Here is a 21245-nt window from a genome sequence, read left to right on the forward strand (position 1 = left end):
CAGACTGAAACTTCTCATAGATATCATTTTCTTGCAAGAAAGAACACAATTGAGCGGACACCACTTTTTCTAATATTTTAGACATAAATGGAAGATTTGAAATGGGTCTATAATTTGCTAGGTTATTATGATCTAATTGTGGTTTCTTAATGAGAGGTTTTATAACTGCCAGTTTAAATGTTCTTGGAACATGACCTAAAGATAAAGACGAGTTAATAATATTAAGGAGAGGCTCTTCCACTACAGGTAACACTTCTTTCAGTAGTTTAGTTGGTATCGGATCTAATAAACATGTTGTTGTTTTAGAGGAAGTGATAAGTTTATTTAACTCTATTTGTTCTATAGTTGTAAAGCACTGTAATTGTTCTTGCGGGGTGATAATTAAGGCTGAATTATAAGGCGCAACTGAAGATTGAACGTTTACAATTGTGGTTCTGATGTTTTCTATTTTCTCAGTGAAGAACTTCATAAAATCATTACTACTAAACTGTAACGGGATATTTTGTTCGGGTGATGTCTGTTTATTTGTTAGTCTAGCCACGGTGTTAAATAAAAACCTTGGATTATTTTGGTTATTTTCTATTAGTTTGCGGAGGTGCTCAGCCCTGGCTGCTTTTAGGGCCTTTTTATAACGTGACATACTGTCTTTCCACGCGATTCTAAAGACCTCTAAATTAGTTTGTTTCCATTTACGCTCTAAAATACGGGTTTCTCTCTTTAGAACATGCGTGGTATTGTTGTACCACGGTGCTTTAATTTTCTCTCTGACCTTTTTTAATCTAATAGGTGCAACAACATCCAATGTTCTAGAGAGAATAGTGCTCATAGTGCTAGTTAGTTCTTCTAGTTCATCTGTTTGTTTGGGTTCAGGCAGCAGCTGAGACAGATCGGATAAGCAATTTGAGAAATTATCTATGGTGGATGGAAGGATTGTTCTGCCTGGTTGATAACGCGGCGCCGCATGACATATTACAGCAGTACGTAATATGCAAGTTACCATGTAATGGTCAGTGACTTCATCACTTTGCGGTATAATATCTATATCGGTTGGATCGGTTCCATGTGATATAATTAAATCGAGTGTATGATTAAGACGATGAGTTGGTCCGGTGACGTTTTGCTTGACCCCAAATGAATTTAATAAATCTGTAAACGCAGCCCCTAACGCATCATTTGGATTATCTACGTGTATGTTAAAATCTCCAACAATTAATGCTTTATCGACATTGACTAATAGGTCTGAGAGAAAATCTGCAAACTCTTTTAGGAAATCAGCGTAAGGCCCAGGCGGTCTATATACGGTAGCCAAGGCTAGAGATAATAGGGATGTTTTTCTAACATCTAAGAGCGTAACATTTAGTACAAGTACTTCAAACGAAATAAACTTATAACCCGCTTTCTGAGTAACATTGAGAATATCTCTATAAATTGTCGCAACACCACCGCCACGACCAATCAGACGGGGCTCATGCTTATAGGAGTATCCAGGAGGAGCAGACTCATTTAGACCGAAATAATCATTTGGTTTAAGCCAGGTTTCAGTTAGGCAAAGTACATCGAAGCTATTATCTGTGACTATTTCATTTACAATAACTGCCTTAGGTGTGAGTGATCTAATGTTTAGAAGACCTAGCTTTAGAAATTGTTTTTGTTTACTAATAGCAACATTTTCTGTTTTAATAACAATTAGATTTTTCCTAGATCCTGCAGTAGATTTATTATTTGATCTCACTAAACGAGGAATAGACACGGTTTCTATGCAATATTCTACACTAGTATTTATATCAGTTAAATTGGTGCAGCAGAGACTATGATTTGGACTTTTGGTTACTAGTCAAAAGGTATTTAACATTTTGGAGATGTTATCCGACAGAAGATCTGCTCCGAATCTGCTTGGGTGTAAGCCATCGGCACGGAAAAGCCTAGGACGCTCCCAAAACAGATTCCAATTATTTACAAAGAGCAGTTTCTGCTCATTGCACCATGACATTAACCATTCATTTAGCGCAAATAATCTGCTAAACTTTTCATGTCCTAGTCGGTACGTGGGAAGCGGTCCTGACACTATGATCGTTGTTTCAGGCGATGTGCTGCGTACCGTATCGATCAGATTCCTGAAGTCTTTCTTCAGAATCTCTGTCTGGCGCATCCTGATGTCGTTCACTCCCGCGTGGAGGACAACAGTTCCGACGCGCTCGTCACCGTTCAGAATCTCGGGAACGTGAGTAGCGATTTCAGAAACACGAGCACCAGGAAAGCAGTGACTGTGCACCTTACTTTTACCTAACGTTGCGCGTACGTGCCGAATGATGGAATCGCCGATGATCACAGCATCGCGTTCTGTTTCGCGAAGAGGGGAGAAGCGGTTTTGTGTGGATAACTCGAAAACCGGGAGGGTCGGAGAGAGTCTTGGTCTAGACCTGACTCGCGTCTTCCGCTGCGGAACCACCCAGGCTTCGTGGTGGCGTGTTGGAGCCGGAGTGAACGAGACCATGGCTGATCGCGACCTCGGCGCTCGGGACCTATGTTGAGAAACGCACGGAGTAGACGAAGTCGGAGTCAGCGGGTTAGTAACGTTAATCTCTGATTTGTGTGCATCGGCGCGTGATGTTTCAAGAGCTAACCGCCGGTCTATCAGCTCGGCTTGTCTCAATAAAAGGTCGTGGATCTGTTTCTCAACAGCTTCCAGCTCAGACTGCAGTGCGTGCAGCTCAAATGTGTCCTCACCTGCACCAAAAGGTAGACTACTTTCATCTGATATATTCGCCATTTTAACAGATGGACAGTAAGTTAGCAACGAAGCTACCAGTGATGCTATCAATATTAATACTAATTTATGACTGAAGTTTTAGATATAATCCGTCTTTTTAGTGGTACGGGTGTAGAGTAGACGCACGATAGGCGAAAAATGTTTGTAAGTGAGTGTTGAGAAGACGCGTTCAGCCGTGATCCACGGGAGTAACCTATAGGAGTATCCAGCGTTGGATCACTAATAGGCTTGAGACGCGTCTGCTCAACAGTCCGCGTTGTAACTATGAGGGTTGAGCAGTAGTGCTTCTCAGTGAGGTAAAGTAGAAAATGTTTGTTGTAAGTTTAAAGAATAAAATCAAGATTTATAAATCAAATCGATGGAGCTCCAAAGACAACAACGCGTTCAGACGCGACGTGTGGTTCCCCCCATCACAAACCTTTTCACATGAAACACCAAAGACACAACCAGTGGATACATTGGCACATTTTTATTCATACACAGAAAACACACACATTTTTTTTTTCCTGTTTTACTCTTCTTTTTTTTTTACTCTTTTTTTTCTCTCTCCTCTAAATTTTTTTTTATATTTACTTACAGTAAGATGTGTGTGACCAACATATGACAGTAAAAGAGCACACACAAACCATATTCTAATATGGAATTCGAATTGTATTGGAATGGTAAAGAGTGTTGGTACGTGACAGGAGGGCCTCCACTCAAGGAAACAATATGATGGACACGTCTAAGAATATTCCACATATGGTTGAAATACCATAATTTGCCTAGAAAGATAACATTCTGGGAGTCAAGACTATAAAGGAGAAAGGATGCCTTTACTGTCACTCTCTGCAGCCGCACTGTGTGACTGTACGACTGCTGGCCTTTTCTTGCAAGAAAATAAACCTCATCAAAGACTATTGGAAATGTTTGTCTCTTATTCAGTGATAGAATTTTGTTTGCCACGACACCTCCCTGAAGGTTTTTGAGGTAACGATAAAGCGACTCAAATTTGGCCTTACTCGTAGCCCAGCCTTCCTCACAGTCATACCATTGACAAAGACATGGGCAACTAGAGTGGCTTGAGTTTCATCTGAGACTGCTTGTCTTCTTGTCCTTGCCCTTCCTCCTCCTCATTCTTATCCCTCTTCCTTCATGTCTTTCTAGATCCATTGTTCCAAAACGCAATTAACTGATTTGGGCCCTTTTATCTATCTATTGAAGGTTCTGATTGATGTGTGTTAAATTTTGACTCTTAGTGTTTCCACTTGGGTAATTGTGTGCTAACTGCACTGAAGCTGTGCTGACTTGAGTGAACAATATTGAGTGCTAGTGCTTTATACATGACAACATGGTGTAGGCAATGAGAAATGAAGGGATTTGTGTGTAGAGTTTTGCAGTGACAGTTCAACAAATCTGACTGATGTGTCAAAACAGGGAATAGTTTTTATAGTTCAGGGAAATGGGTGAGCTTTTTGATAAATGGCGTTATGGTTTTGAAATTTTAGTTCAAAAGCCTGGTTATAGTGTTTAAGCAATCGAGAAAAACTGTAATGAAAATTATAATAAGAGTCTCTGTAACATCTCACTGTTACTGATTTATCAGCTCAAAGCATTATGGGTAAAATCTCTCTACAGTCTATTCTGAAACATCAACTCAGTTTCACTGATGATCCAGACCAAACATTAAACCCAGGATAGAGCGTCTGAGTGAATGTGGTCTGGACTGTGTGGATGAGGCTCATTGTGTCAGAGACGCTGTAGAAGGACAGAGTTCCTGCACTGTGATCCACATACACTCCTATTCTTCTGCTGATGGGCTTTACAGGGAGAACAGTGTGTTTGTTATTGTGCCAGAATGAGTAACTGGAGGAAGAGCAGATCAAACTCCAGGACTGATCATTACGTCCAAACAGACACTCATTACCCCGTCCCTTTCTGCTGATGCTCTTATATGACACTGATATACACACATTATTCCCACTCCACTCAATCTCCCAGTAACAGCGTCCACACACACTCTCTCTACACAACACCTGAGGCCACTGATCAAATCTGTCTGGATGATCAGGATACGACTGTTGTGTGTTAGTGTAAGTAATCACTCTGTTCCTCTCAGAGAGACTGAGGTGTTTATACACTGTGTTCAGATCCAGAGTCAGCTGATGGGAATCTGATGGAGAGAAAACACATCAGAATCAGGAATTATGAATCTGTCTGATCTTTTAATGTATCTGAACAATGTATCATCAGTGTCTCAGTGCAGCTGATCAGATATCCTGTGCAAATCATCATTTACATGATCAATTATAAAACTCTTCTATCATGTTTATTTCTCCTTCTACAGGAAGAACATGAACACATTCAGTGAGTTTTTCTGCTTGTTTCTCAGTGACTTACATTGTAGGAAGTCGTTCCTGGTCTTGGGATTCATGTTGGTGAATGTGACTGTGGAAATAAACAGACATGAACAGTGTGAAGAGAAATGACAAGATAAAATACATCCATTTCTAAGAGGTTTCTAATCTGATATTAGATGATGCAGGACTCATTTCTGAGAACAGAAGAATCTCCAGATGCCTCATATATAAAACACACGTATCGGATTCAATCCTAAATTTCAATGGATTTCAATTTCAATATAAGTATTTATTACTTCTAAACCATCAAGGGATGTTTGTGGCTGTTCTGTAGAGTTGATGCACTTGAATTAAAGATGAACTGTGATTTATAAAGTGGGATGCGTTTAGGAAAAATATTTGTGCGCATGTTTTATAAATCATAGGAACATTTCAGAAACTGTTGTACGTTCATATTTCGGATCATTCTCCACACGTCTGTATAAACGAGGCGCAGGACTTTACCTCTATCAGAGATCTTCTTGAGCTCCTCTTTGCAGAAATCCTCCAGTTTGTCTCTCAGCTGACGGACAGATTCTCTCACGCCATCCAAAGAGGAGAGAGAACTGAAGGAAACGTCGGGTTCGTCTGTAGATTCAGGAGGTGCTGAGAGAGACTGGAAACTCTACAGAAAACAGAAATCAAAACTCATCATCTCCACACTTCAGCCAATAACCTGCACTATATCAGATCTGAGCGGCTCTTGTTGACTTCACTTCTCTTCAGTGACTCGCTTCAATCCAGCACTTTCACACAATCAGCACATTCTTCTCATATTCATCATTTAATGCTACAAACTCTAGTATTTCACACTTACACTCCTTGTGAAAAAGAAAGTACCGTACTTGTAACAGAAATAATATACCTTAAAAATATATAAGTGCAGATTGGCTGTAATGTTTTCAGAAACTTAATTGCATGTTATTTGCAGTTAAATTAATGTGGTTTAGTTTAATGTTTGTATTACAGTTTTTTACGATTGCTATGACAGATTTTTCAATACTTTTAACAATTTTCCAAAACTCTTAACACAGTTAGCACTACATCCGCCTGTGTAAGCTATACTATTAACACATTTCTTGTTGCTTTAACACAAAATGCATACAATTAACACAAATTTAAAATGCTTGAACTTCTTTTACACACAAGCTCAAACAAGACCAAAACAATGGATTTTTACTGCCAAATTTACCAATGATTTAACACTCTATGTCAGAACAGATAACACCATGTTCTAAACCTAACCTTACAGGCTAAAGTCAAGGTAAACAGCTGTTCATATTGTGAATTGAAACACAAATATATTCCCTGTATTTTATTCCATTGCTAATGAGAAACAGCTTATTGAAGTTATGCAAATATATAAATCACAGCTGATTCCCATCTAGGAAGCACACTCAGGTGTTGAGGTTCTTTCAATCACATGATCATATGTTCTAAAAGAGGACTCTTTGGGCTGATCTTGTGTGGAAAAGAAACAATATAGAGCAACACAAAGAAAGAAAGAAAGAAAGAAAGAAAGAAAGAAAGAAAGAAAGAAAGAAAGAAAGAAAGAAAGAAAGAAAGAAAGAAAGAAAGAAAGAAAGAAAGAAAGAAAGAAAGAAAGAAAGAAAGAAAGAAAGAAAGAAAGAATGCCTGCAAGAGGGAGAGGAAGACGAGTACCAGGACAAGGGAGAGGAGTGGGGCAAGGACAAGGGCAAGGGAGAGGAGTGGGGCAAGGACAAGGGCAAGGGAGAGGAGTGGGGCAAGGGCAAGGACAAGGACCAGGGAGAGGAGTGGGGCAAGGACAAGGGAGAGGAGTGGGGCGAGGACAAGGGAGAGGAGTGGGGCGAGGACAAGGACGAGACAGAGGAGTGGGGCGAGGGAGAGGGAGAGGAGTTAGAATACGTGGTGGCGCTCAAAGAAGGACCAGAGCTAGGGTAACTGATCAAATAAGAGCAACTATCATTGACCATGTCATAAACCATGGGCTATCATATAGAGAGGCTGGTGAACGAGTACAACCAAATCTCAGCCGGGACACAGTGGCATCCATTGTCCGTATTTTCAGAGAAACCAACAGGTAGGATATTGCTTCTCCTACAGCAAAGTGTACTGTAAATACTGTAATATTACCATTTACAGTATTAGAGTGACTGTATGCCTCCGGTCTCTAATATGTAACTGTATTTTGTTCCTCTAAGGATTCAACGTCTACCTCCCTCAGGGGGCAGAGGAAAGCTCCTGAATGAAGAACAGGAACTTGCTATTGTCAACATGGTGATTGCTGACAATGAAATAAAACTGAAGGACATTCAGTCCAGAGTTGTAGAGGACAACCTTGTCTTTGGGAACATTGCAGCAATCAGCATAACATCCATTTCTCGGACTCTAGCTAAACACAGAGTCCTAATGAAACAACTATACAAAGTTCCTTTTGAAAGGAACAGTGAGCGCATCAAAGAACTCCGTCACCAATACGTCCAGGTAAGGTTATGCAATACAGTCATTACTGTACTATACAGTGTGTTTTGCAGTAAACTACTCTATAAACCTGGAGTACATTAGGACATACAGTAGATATACAGTACAGCACAGCATGTACATACACTGTGTCTAATTACTTTCAGAGAGTCATGGAGTTGGAGGCCAATCAAGTCCCACATGAAATTATCTATGTTGACGAGGCTGGCTTCAACTTGGCGAAAAGGCGTCGCCGTGGGAGAAACATAATTGGCAAAAGGGCCACAGTTACCGTGCCGGGCCAGAGAGGAGCCAACATCACCATGTGTGCCGCAATCTCCAACAATGGTGCACTCCTGCATAAATGTGAGATTGGCCCCTACAACACCGACCGCCTTCTCCTATTTTTAGAAGACCTGCACGAAAGATTGGTGCCAGAGGTAGAAAGGGGACAGGTGGGAGACCACTTGCCAATATACGTGATCACATGGGACAATGTGGCATTCCACCATTCCCGTGCAGTCACAGCATGGTTTGACGCCCATCCTAGGATGGTGTCCCTTTTCCTTGCTCCTTACTCCCCTTTCCTCAACCCCATTGAGGAGTTTTTCTCATCCTGGAGATGGAAGGTTTTTGACCATCGCCCACATGACCAAATGTCCCTCCTGGATGCAATGGATGCTGCATGCCAAGACATCACAGCTGAACACTGCCAGGGGTGGATAAGGCATGCAAAAAGATTCTTCCCACGATGCCTTGCCAGAGAAGATATCAGGTGTGATGTGGATGAGAACATGTGGCCAAATGCAGAAGACCGGGCAGATTAGAAGTTTACTTTGTTTTTTTTTATTATTATTCCGGTGCTTTTTCTGTTTGTATATCTTGCAGTAATGTCCTTTTGCAAATAAAGTCTTTACTGCAGCAATTCTGTCTCTGTCTTTTTTTTAGAACTGTAACTGTACATTCTATAAAGCTACTCTGAGATGGTCATTCATTTTTTGTGACAAAATGCATGCATTTACTAAACCCAACAAAACAAAAATGTAGAGAGGCTTCAAAAGAAACTACAGTGCAAAACACAATCTCTGATCAATACAATAAACTGTACTGTCCATTGTATAAGGGCAGACCTGTCACATAAAATAATGCAGTTTCTGTAATTTCAGCTGATGATAGTGTTCTTTTTGTCATTGTGTTATGATTGACTAAATGTTCCTGTTGGAAGAGAACATGTGTTAGTGTTTTGAATAATTATTTGATTTTGAAACATGTTTGCAGTGTTTTGGTAGACATAGTATATTGTGTTAGTGTATTATTGTATTTTGAAAATTAGATTTGGAGTTTAGTTTACAATGTGTGATTTTGAGCATGAAATTAACCGTTTTGCCAATTGTGTGTTTTAGGTGTGTTGGTGCGTTAAGAGTTTAGGAAACTTGTTAAATGTATTGAAAAATCTGTCATAGCGATTGTAAAAAACTGTAAATGCAAATAGCTGAGCTTTAGAGTGTTTTTTTGCCCTGCTTAAGTTAGTCTCATTCTGCTCTCATGAAATGTTTCTCTGTGAGTCTCTTGCTCAAGTCCACTATGATCCAGTTCTTCTAGATCTCTGTTACCTGCAGGAACTGGATGTGATGGTGTGTGTGTGAAAGCTGCTCCAGCTCAGCGTCTCTCCTCCTCAGATCATTGATCTCCTGCTCCAGTCGCTCCAGTCGTCCTTCAGCTCGACTCACTGCAGTCTTTTCCTGATCTCTGATCCGCTGTGTCGCCTCAGAGCGGCTTCTCTCAATGGAGCGGATGATCTCAGTGAAGATCTTCTCACTGTCCTCCACTGCTGTGTGTGCAGAGCGCTGTTACACACACATCACAATCACACAGTGAGTTCAGTGAGTCCAAACTGAGACGTCTCACACTTCTCTTCTTCTCCAGACTCACCTTATGAGACTCCACAGCCTCTCTCAGCTGATGAAGATCTTTCTGTCTCTGCTGGATTCTCTGACGGATCTTCATCTGCGTCTCCTTCAGCTGTTTCTGGAGGACAAACCAATAACAGGGAATGACACATAAAACTACTGTCAAACAATGAGGGTTAAAGATCTAGCATTGTAAGTTTATACTGTAGGTTCAAACCACAGATCAGTGAAGTTTGATGTTATTGACGTCATCATCTTTGATTTGGGCTCTGCGTACATGAGTTAATCAATGATTTGATTTGATTTGTGAATCAAAATTGGTCATTTAAAAAAGTATATGTGAATAATATACTTTAAAAGAATATACTTAAGTGTGAACTGAATGTAATGTTTACAGACACGTAGTTGCATGTTAATTGCCATTACATGAAAATGTATTATAGTTTAAATTTATATTTAAAGCAGCACTCAGTAGCTTCGGGATTTCTTTGCTGTATTCTCGCTTTTTGCTCGCAGGTTTCTCTCTAGAGCTCCCCCCACAGCTTCGGAATAGATATTTGACAACACTGTTGTAAAAACTCGTTGGCGATTCTCAGACACCAGAGGCTAGCAGATCAACGACATCAAAGCAGATGGGATATTCTTTAAAACGTCTTCTTCATTCGGGTTCGAACAGCGTGAGGGAGCGCAATAATGACAGCATTTTAGCAGATTTCTTTTGGCCGTAAAGCAATTGTTTACATCGCGAGACCTGATATCACGCCATACTTCCTGACGCAGCGGCCCGCCGTCTCAAAGTTGCAAGTGTGAATTTTCCGCTCACGGGCACCAGGGGGGTGCGACACAACCACCATTCAACCCGAAATAAGAAATATTACCATTCCAATGACTCCGAAGCTGTTCAGTTAAGGTAAAAAAGTTACTTAGTTCACCTTTAAAGCACTTATTAGTGATTTCTAAGTAGGCTACTTCTTCAAATGTTATTTCATTATTCTATTCTTTTTAAAATATAGTTAAAGTGTACTGTCATCTGTACAGACAAGCATTTATGATAAACTAAAATATACTGTAATGATGAAGTTGTACATTAAAAATAAATTAACACTAAATATATAGAATAACACACACTACCGTTGTAATTATAATCAAGTACTTTACATGTGCTTTAGTATGTCAACACATCAAAATTAGTGCACTTCTTTAAAGCACAGAGCAAAAGAGTCACATCGAAATATAAAAAAATATTTAAAGGTCCTTTCAAGTAAAACCTTTAATTTGACATTAGTGTATTTATTAAGTGAAACAGTCATGAACATTTACTCTCTTTAAAGGGTCATGAAACCGTAAACCAAATTTTTTGAGATTTTAACAGAGGTTTGTGTGTTGAACACCATTGAAGACAATGTTAGCATCTGTTAGATTTAATAGTAGGGGGGAAATGGTTAAATTTGAGTTTTTTTCCGCTATTTTCATCTTCCGGGTTTAAAATCTTCATCATGTCCAGAGCAGGGGGGCAGCGTTTCATATTATGTTGAAGCTTCCCCGGGCGCCGCCATTGGCTATCAGACCATCACCTGCTGTTAGCATCCCATTGACTCCCATTCATTTTGGCGTCACTTTGACAGCGAATAACTTTACATCTGAGGCGTTTAAAGACTCCATTTGTCCATTATTTATTTCTAAAGAAACACGAAAATGTATAAAAGGCTCCATTACCTTGTATCTTACGTTATGGCTCCGTAGAAGCAGTTTTTGTAAAAGTAGGCTAACGATTGCGTCATAACCACGTGACTCTCTGTCGCACAGTAGAGAGATTACCGTATGGACAGGAGGAGAAGCTCGCGCGCAATCGGGGGGACGTGGAGGCAAAATGGCAAAGTAATTAATCAGAATACTTAGCAAAAGTTTCTCCTGCTCCTAGCTCATGGACAGCTCCTACTCACACTCTCCGTCTCTGCAAGTTTCGGAAGGGAATGATTCAGATTTCTCTTGGCACAGCTACTAGAAGACAGACGGGTTGCTCACGTCACATCCACGTCGTCAAGCTCAGTTTGAGTCTGCGCAGTACGCTCGACCATCAGGAAGTTAGTGCTTCTAATTGACTTCACTTTCCTCCGTTGAATCCAATGGGGTCGCTGTGTCCAGTTTATATACTGTCTATGGTCCAGAGCACTTTGATGACTCATCGGTGTCTCATTATTATTCATGTACTGAGTTTTCTTATCCAATGAGAAGACACTTGCTCTTAATTATTCATTACACCATGTGGAACTTTCAATGACAGACATGTCAAACTGTGATATCGCGTAGTAGATGAGAGAGCAATGATGGGACGCGCGTTTGTTTTGGTGGTGCAAAAGTTCTGCCCGGGCTAGACTCTGACTGTGGGCGGTTGGCCATCAACCACGGACACATCTAAACTATGTGTGTGTAGCAACCATTCAACGGGAGAATGGTGGACTTCGGCCTCGTGTGTGTGTGTGTCTAAAATGTAACTCTGACCATTTTACTTGCCTTTTGTTAAATAATCACTCGTTATTAAAATTTAGATATTTCGATAATACCTCAAGTGTATGGAACGTATGCTTAATTTGTGAAAATTTCTATGTCACTGTCCATCTTTATTTTGTGGGTTTAGGGGGCATGTAGATCTAGGCTATGTAGGCTACGGGTTTTTTTTTTTTTTTTGCGGAAAAATTATTATTTTCAAATATATGCATTTATAGTGTGTATAGAAAAATTGTTTATGTTTTAAATACAATTATGATTACTGTAGGCTAATAGGCCTATATGTAGCAGGGCATTCAGTTACTTTTTAAAGGACAAAAATAAGGTGTCCGTGTATTTCATTAGACTTTAACTTTGCCAGCTATAAAAAAAATCTAGCATTTCCTCACGTTTTACCACTGATTTTTAGTGACAGTCGATATGCATGGGCCACTGGCGATAACAGTTTCCCCCTCTCCCCTCTCCCCTCTCCCCTCTCTCTTGCAGTGCCACACCACACCCACTCCCCTCCCTTCTTCTCACAGCCATCCACGCCCATTTAAGTTGCATTTTTCAAAAAGATTGTGAGCTAGACTTGAGCTGAAAGAGCTAGTTAGTTTGAGCTAGTTCATGACCTTTTAAGTGCACTTAAATGGCCTTTCATTTCAGTAATATTATATTATTTGCAAGTACAGTTTTATCTTTTAAATATACTTTTACTACAAGTGCACGTCAATACAATTAATCACACTTCGTTTTTAAACCACTAGTGGTTAAGATTACTTATATGTTTTTTATCCTTTTTGGAGCTTGAAACTTTTGAACCTCTTTGACTTTCAATGTATAGAGTAAAATAGACGAGACATTCTTCAAAATATCATCTTTACAATCTACAGAGGAAAGTGAGTCAAACCGGTTTGGGACAACATGAGTAAATGAGTGAGTAAATGAAGACAGAAATCAATCTCTCTCAGTTCATACCTGTGTCTCTGTCCTCTGTGCTGCAGTCGATACAGTTTTGTGGTTTTTATGTTCATACTCTTTACACCGCACACAAATGCATTCTTGATCAGTGACACAGAACATTTCTAGCTCTTTATCATGTTTACGGCAGATCATGTCCTGCAGTCGTCCAGTGGCATCAATCACTTTGTGTGGTTTACGAGAGTGATATTCCTCATGACGGTCTAAATGAGTTTGACAGTAAGATTCCTGACACACCAGACAGGACTTGACGGCTTTGTATTTTCTTCCAGTACAGACGTCACACTCCACGTCTCCAGATCCAGCGTAACAGTCAGCAGGAAGTTTAGTCTTCTTCAGTTTCTCCACCACTTCAGCCAGAATGGTGTTTTTAGCTAAAGCAGGTCTTGGACTGAAGGTCTGTCTGCACTGAGGGCAGCTGTAGACTCTCTTCTCATCCTCCTGATCCCAGCAGTCTGTAATACAGATCTTACAGTAACTGTGTCCACAATGGATGGCCACTGGTTCCTTCAGGAGATCCAGACACACTGGACACGTGAACTCATCCTGAGAAATTCTGGCTTCTGCCATTTTACTGCATGAATACAGAGAGACACAAACACACAACAGCTCAACAACACTTCAGTTTCTGTTTCCCTGAACTGAGGAGCTGAAATAGTTTCCTGGTTCTGTGTCTGAGTGACGTGTGTAAAATAGGAGTGTCTGTGAAGCAGCTTCCTCGTTCACACACACACTTTACTGCTGTGTTTACTGTATGTGTCCTTCAAGTGGAATCGGAAATATCATAATTACAAGTCCCGAGCTCATGAATGACAGAGTAATGTTTACTTGATGAATAACATCAAGTCAAACTAGTATTGAGGAGCAGGTCAGAAGCTAGAAGCAAGTCATTTGTAATTATAACAAGCGAGTTTCGTTTTATTTTAATTTCATTTGATGATTGATGTTTCTAGTGTGCAACAGAAATGGCAGCTTCTTTCAGTCGGTGGCAAGGACATGGAGAAGGTTTATAGGTTCAACAGCATTAAGTTAAAGAGCGCAAACTTTATCATTCAACTGAACTGCACATTCATTTTAGACCCTTACGTTAAATGCTCTTGTGCCGTCTGTGCAATAAATGCACGTCCTTGAATGAGCGCTGTTTACGCGGGTTGAATTGACGTAGATCATGAGTGACAGGGCAGGGCCACTTCAGGGGCCAACCCTTGGACCGGGCAATGTTTTTAAATCATGCTGAGTGTTTGTTGCTGCTGTTGTCAGTGGCGAAGGGCAACAGTGTTTTCTTGGCGCTCGTGCACTTCACACAGACTTCACTTCAATCTGTCACTCAACCCCGTGGCGGAGACTCTATATTCGTTCCGGTGAAATCTCAAAACAAATTACGTGTCCATGCTTTTGACAAACAATCACTGATGAACATCTTTGGTTTTAATGGGAAAAAACAACAACTATGATCTGACACCCTAGTCAACAAAAGTTCTTCCACCAGACCATTAAAGAAAGTGAAGGCAATTATCAGAAAGCTAGCAATAGCAAGTATAGCTTAGAAAGCATAAGATCCCATCCTCCCTTCAGAGCGTCTCCAAAGCTCTCCTTCAAAACACACAAACTCACAAAGCAGAGTCTGCAAAGCGTCAGGAGATGAGAGACGGTGTTAAACTACCTGATGTCTCAAAGCACATAACATCACATTAATAATGAACATAAACAACTTAAAGAGCTCTGACCTGTACCACTTGACTGCTGCAGATTCATTTCGCCGTTGATAGTCTTGCCATTGAAACGAACCACTCTGAGTATAACGTCACAGGTTTCCATCTCTTCAAAATTACAGTAGTTATGGCGTGAGCGCAGAATAATCTCCCTGTTTTGGTTCAGGAGGAACTGTAAAAGGTGGCTGATGTCTGCGCGAGCAGGTGCGTGGAGGTATGAAAATACACATGTTGACAGGCAGGTAGGACATTGTACAATCGTATGAAGAGCAACAAAATCTTGTGAATTTGTTAACATTAGAAAGAAATAGCCTACCAAAATATCAAAGCACTGAGTACTGGATCAGTTTTGCAAATGATGTTTGAGTTTCTGTTATTAAAGTTATAGTAGGTAATCCTGTTCAGAAACACTTTTTTTTATACTGGGTGAAATGGTCCTTCCATCCTGAGAGTAGTCAATACATTATGTGTTCAGAAAAAGGAATGAAAACAATCAGACCTCTGTAGCAGCTGCAGGACAGTAAAAACTCTGACCAATCACTGCCACTCGGTGCGAATGTAAAGAACCAGTCAGATGCCTTCATGTCTCGTGCCCGAGCCCCACTGCGTGCGCTGCCCTGCGTGCACTCATCACATGTCACCGTTCCCGGAAATATTCAGCTCACTACACCGAGTAAGCAGGAGTTTGCGGCACAATGGAAGAGAAAATGCAGCAAAAACTACCAATGCCAGCTTTGCTGGTTACTGCTTGCCCTGATAAAAAGCCTAAAAAAAGAAAATCGGAGGCAGAAAAGGCTGCAACGAAACAGGCACTGGATAAAGCCAGAGGACAAACTCGCGTCAACATTGGTGCAGCATTTGAACGGTGGAGACAATTGAGGGAGCTGAAGGGCCTGAAAAGCGATGCCGAGGTTGCGGTCTTTCTGCTGGACAGGTAATTATTTGTTTTGCTTCGGGGGGATTTGAAGAGTTCAGATGCAAAAGCCTCTAAGTGCCATCTGAAATTTTCTTCTAGAATGATCATTTTTATAAAGCTTGTATATTTAAGTTAAGTAATTTCACTTAAATGACAATTAATAGGTAATTTTCATTGCCATTTAAGTGAAATTATTGAAATGATCATTCTAGAAGAAAATTTCAGATGGCACTTAGAGGCTTTTGCATCTGAACTCTTCATTTGTTATTTCCATGATATATGTTACGTTAGGCAACGTAGCTACTTTTGTAGCTAGTATTAGCCCAATGCTAACATTAGCTTCTCTGTCGGTGTAAGCCAGTTGCGTTACAGGTCGTAGGTACATACTGCTTATCTGACTTTTAGGACATGACATTTTGAACATATTGCACAGCCATAGTCGCAAGTGTCTGCATTATAATTGTGATAAAATGACGTTAATATATTGCTTATAAACGGGACAACTGTGGTGATGTGGCATATGTGTTTTGTGGACTCCGATTGTGGATGCGCGTTCATGTTTGTGGGGACGTAGCTTTGGACGGAGTACTGACGGGAGGGGGTGGAGCTTAGAAGAGGTGCCGCTTTCAATTCTTGCTAGCTCTCCAACATTACCTACTATAGCTTTAACAGAAGTGGAAATGCCTGTATGAATGTTATGGAAGGTCAGCCAGCAACACTTTAGCAAACACCCAGAACATCCATCTATTCTGAACTAACTTCAAACTATTTTCCCTCATCCATCCATCCATCCATCCATCCATCCACATTTCAAAAGTTCACACTTACAGATAATCAGATATAGTATATATTATAATGTGTCCTAAAGAATAGTCTGTCAGTGTAAAGAAGATGTAGGCTGAGTGGAATCCATAAGCGGATCTTTATTAAAGGATCTGAGCATAAAATCCAAACAATAGTCACAACTCGTAGTCAGGTCACAGGCCTTGGTCGAAGCACAGGTAAAACAATCCAATGGCAGACAAATCCAAAAAACAGCAATCCAAAAGCATGAGTCAAAAGGCAAAACAATGGGCATAACTGTAGTCATCAATAGAGAATGGTAGAACGCTTAGTAAGGCAGAGAACTGGCAATACTTCGCAATAAGGCAGTGATAGCACATGACTTAAATACAGGGTGACAGGAAATGATGTGGCAGGAACAGGAAGTAACAGAGTTCAATATTCAGGTGATGGCTCCCTCTGATGGACTGGTGCCTGATCAAACGTTACAGGCAGCAAGTGTGTGAGAGATGTGCCGTGTGTGTGTTTCAATCATCATCTCATCACGTTTGTCTACGGTCTCGTAATTCAAGTGTGCAAAACTAATTTATTCAATCAAATCATTTATTTCTTCTAGAGTTCATGTTTTTTATCCCTTGTGACCCAATATCTGAAACCTCAGGAAGTTCATCTTCATCCCTCATCTTCTGCATCACAATTTTCCTCACATTTTGAACACTATTTTCTCCACTACTAATGTAATTTTCTACATTTTCACTCCTTACATTGTTCACAACTGTTTTATTTCATTATTCAAAACCACACTATCCTCAATCTGTTCATTTTGTAATGAACCCTGTGTTTGAACATTTCATCTGAAAGGTACTTTTGATGGTATAAAAACGGTAACACTTTAGAATACTGTTCCTTCATTAATGAATAACTACACAGGAACAAATGAGTAATGCACTATTAGCATTCTAGTAACTACTATTAACTAACAAGAAACTCTGATTAATGAATTATTAAGTCACTGATTCTTGAGATAAGGGACAAAAGTACTTTTGAAAAGTGACAAACAAAAAATCGATACTACATTAATTTGAATTGGATATCTTCATAAACACGGGTCTCATCTTTCATACCATGAAAAGGAACAGGTTTTTTATTTAAACACTTTTTATCAAAAACACTTAGTCACTTGACATTTGTCAACTCTCTGACACATGAAAATATGTTTTTTTTTGTGTGTGTGTGTGTGTGTGTGTGTGTGTGTGTGTGTGTGTGTGTGTGTGTGTGTGTGTGTGTGTGTGTGTGTGTGTTTGATCCGTTCAACAACACTGTAAAATCTTTAAGTGTGTAGGTGTGCCTTAGCAAGGTTAACTGATAAATTGCATTGTATACACTTTTAATATTATTTTAGAAATTAGCCATTTTAAATTACCTTCATTTCGTTTACTAATGTTTTCATTTTTAATATATACAATCAGTGGTTTTGTGCACACAAGACACTGATGCATGAAGATAAGTTGGTGTTTTAATGTATGAACTCAATTGAACAAAAGAAACATAAATTGTTTTATAAAAATGAAAAACCTCCATCTTACGGTATTGACACACAACTAACGGTGTTGACACACAATTGACAAACTAATCGAGAATCAAACTGATTAAAGATATTTACCTAGTTTTGACATGGCAAAGGGAGATAGTATCAAACTTCAAACAAAGAGTACCTGGTGACAGGATCTTTAAGGCACACATGAAAATATCAAAATGTTCCTGGTATCAAAAGAAAAAAGCAAATGTATCTGGAGGTCCTCTATTGGTCATCTATATTTGAACTAAACTGTAAATCTAACAACTGATTTGCAAGAGGACACATTAGGCTGAGAACTAACTAAGAAAGTTATGTAATAGTGTTAATAGTGTACAAATGTTGAAGTGTAACAGGATCCAGAATTCTCCTCATGTATTTCCTGACTCCTTCCAAAGGCTCACTATAAAAATGAAAAGTGAACAATCAGACTCATAATGTCAGTGTTTCTGTAAATCTAAATTGACTGAAATGTCTGTTGTAATTCCAGCTATACTTTAACACAGGGGTTCAGACAGGTAATTCATCTTTTGTTCTACAGGGCCTCAGGCAGGTCATTTCTATCATTTGCTTAAATTTCTCTCAACAAGTAAGTAAATCTATAGAGAGAGTTTTATCTGTCATTACTGCCTTCAGTGTAGAGCCAAGCATTAGATATTTATATAATAGATTGTCTAACCTGCGGGACTTGGGCATTGGACAAGAGGTGTTGAACATGCCTGCGCTCTATGAAGTCCATAACATCAGGGGCTATGGCATAGAGCTCTCTGGTCCGGCTTGCTTGGAGGGGAAGAGCTGTCCCCGTCAGTATCAAAAGGACATCTTCCACTCCGTCAGCTTACATGTCAACACCGTCAGACAAAATATCTGAGAGAGTTGACAACATGTTTTTTCAACTTAATCATGTCTAGTAAATGGTAGCCATTTGGATTTTCCTCAGTTGCCAGCTGCCACTAAACCAAAATACCAACTTTTATTTCAAAATTCTTGATTTAAATCATTCCTACTTTGAAGATAGTGTTGACACATAAAAGCTGTGACCACAGGGATTTCAACTTGTTTGCTGAATATAAAAAAAATATAAAAAAAACACTTACGAGACCATGTGTTGGACTGCTGCATCCATCAACAGAGAGAAGTCAAAGGGGGTCCTCAGGATTAAAGCTGACCAAAATATGCCTGATTTATTTTGAATTTGAAAAATATCTGACGGAGTTGACATGAATAGATGTCAGATTTTGAAAGGCTGTTGTTAATGTATAATTAATGCAATGTTCACGGTCCGTGTACGTTTTGATAGTTTGTTTTCCAATTTGAAATGAAATAAGCAGAAATGAGAAAACGGCCCATTTATTCGTTTTTTCGTTTTTTCAAAAAAAAACGAAAAAACGAGATTTCGGCTTGATTTTTCGTTTTTTAGTTCATAGGCAAAAAACAAATAAATGACTTCAAAATTCGTTTTCCACATGTGGGCGGCCTGACACGCCCCCTTCTGCCGATTGGTCAAGCAAATCTGAGCATGTGACGTCATCAGTTGTCGCTCAGGTCAGGGTCTGTTCAACAAAATAATAGTCCTTTACTATGGCTACAGATTCTTAAACTGTACAGGGCAGGTTTGGGCTTTCTTCTGTGCAACTTTACACGTTTCACAGAAATCTTTACATCAGAAATATTAATTATTAGTCTGCCACCAGCCTGTTTTATTTAGCTGTGTGTGGTGAAGCTGCGCTTGACAGCGCTGATCGGGAGAGGCTCACTGAGCAGTGTTCAGTCAGCAGTCAGAACTTTTCTTTTAGACGCTCCGTTTTGCCACGGGATGGTGATTGCAAATACTGTAATGCCAATCGGCTGAGGGTGGGTACCGATGATGATGGTGAAATACATTTTTACTGAAACTGTAATCATATCCGCGACCCGTGAGAATGAGACAGATGATTGACAGGACGATAGCGGAGGCAATTAAAGGCGCAAGATAACTTCTGTTAACAAAAACATAAATAAAAAAAGTGTTTAATATAAGTGACTTTGTCTTTGTTTTATTGTTTTTGTTGTTTTTAGTCAAATAATTGTGAACCACAAACTGAGCCTTCGTTTTAAAGGGCAATTTCCAAATATATTTTATTTATTTGTTATAATATGGGTATTTTATAATACAGCATAAATAAAAACAAACACATGTAATATGTATGCCTATAGGCTAAACACCACAGTTTTTTGGTTTTGTTTGTGTGAACTTTTATTCCCAACCATATTTCTTCATGGGCTCCACGCCAGGGGTCACGCTCAGCACTCTTACTTCCCATGGTACTAACTGTAATTAACAGTATGCTGACCCAGTTTATATGTAAAATCTTTGGTATATGTATGTAATCAATATATAATATCTAAAAACACTTTACAGTGTGATGGAAATAAACTTTTCTTAAAGCGTCTTGTATATCACCACAGATTTATTGGCACCCTTCTATCTGTGTTATATAGGCCCACTGTATACTGTAATAGACAATTGTCCTGCAGAATGATGAGGGTTTTTGTAAGAAAAATATTGTGAGCAAATGTCGAATTGTTTTTTGAAATTTAAATTAACAACGTAAGAGGCTTTAGGCTGTCTGATGAACTCTGTATGAACAAACACCCAGCTTTGCAGTATATAGTGGCACAGAAGCAGCATCTGACCCTGCAAACTGTACATGCCGCTGCTTTCGTATGGATTACTTAAAAATAGAATATTTGTTTTTTATATAATTTACATACTTTAAAAATAGAGATTCCAAGCGTTGTATAGACATGCGTTTCAAGTCTGTGTGACAAACATTCGCTGAGTTACAGGTCATTTTCTGTCGCATTTCAGAATGAGTTTCACATTGAGAGAGACGGCAGAACGCGCATCATGTTTATTTTCTTTGTTTTACGAAAAACACAACATTTTGTTTTTATTATGAGTGTACACAAATAAAAGAAGACATTTAACAGCTTTGAATGATGTACAACACAAGTAACAGAGTATTTTGCACTGATATAAAAAAAAAATGAGCAGATCACGCCGGCGTGATTGCCGACCTCAGGGGGTTAATAGTTTGTCTTACTGTTCTCTGAATTAACACAAAGTAGTTATTAGTAAAAATGGGGGAAACTGGATCAAGTTCCTGTGGAATGGAATCAATGAATGTTCTTGATGGCATGCATTGTTTCTCGTTAATTGTTTGATTATACAGCCAGGACTGAACTTTCATTTGGGTTCCACCAGTAAGTGATTCTGCCTTTATATGTGTATATATATATATATA

General features: G+C 39.4%; 1 protein-coding gene across 1 annotated transcript; it reads right to left on the reverse strand.

Moving 5' to 3' along the window:
- Positions 1 to 3221: 3221 nt before the first annotated feature.
- On the reverse strand, positions 3222 to 13641 carry LOC311286663 (tripartite motif-containing protein 16-like). Its single transcript, XM_084402926.1, has 6 exons — positions 12969 to 13641; positions 9523 to 9618; positions 9204 to 9437; positions 5614 to 5773; positions 5150 to 5197; positions 3222 to 4922 (listed from the first exon to the last, which is right to left on the reverse strand). Exons 1-6 carry the CDS (start codon positions 13539 to 13541, stop codon positions 4402 to 4404), a joined length of 1632 nt encoding a protein of 543 aa, XP_084259052.1. The 5' UTR covers positions 13542 to 13641; the 3' UTR covers positions 3222 to 4401.
- Positions 13642 to 21245: the final 7604 nt, after the last annotated feature.

This window comes from Rutilus rutilus (genome assembly GCF_951802725.1).
Source record: "Rutilus rutilus genome assembly, chromosome: 1".
Classification (NCBI taxonomy): domain Eukaryota; kingdom Metazoa; phylum Chordata; class Actinopteri; order Cypriniformes; family Leuciscidae; genus Rutilus; species Rutilus rutilus.

Excerpts from the sequence above, each read along its gene's own strand:
- LOC311286663 (XM_084402926.1), bottom strand. The coding sequence starts at position 13,541 with ATGGCAGAAGCCAGAATTTCTCAGGATGAGTTCACGTGTCCAGTGTGT. Across the intron at positions 5,198-5,613 it reads CAAGAAGATCTCTGATAGAG|TCACATTCACCAACATGAAT; the intron begins GTAAAGTCCTGC and ends TTATTTCCACAG. Across the intron at positions 4,923-5,149 it reads CAGGAACGACTTCCTACAAT|ATTCCCATCAGCTGACTCTG; the intron begins GTAAGTCACTGA and ends TCTCTCCATCAG.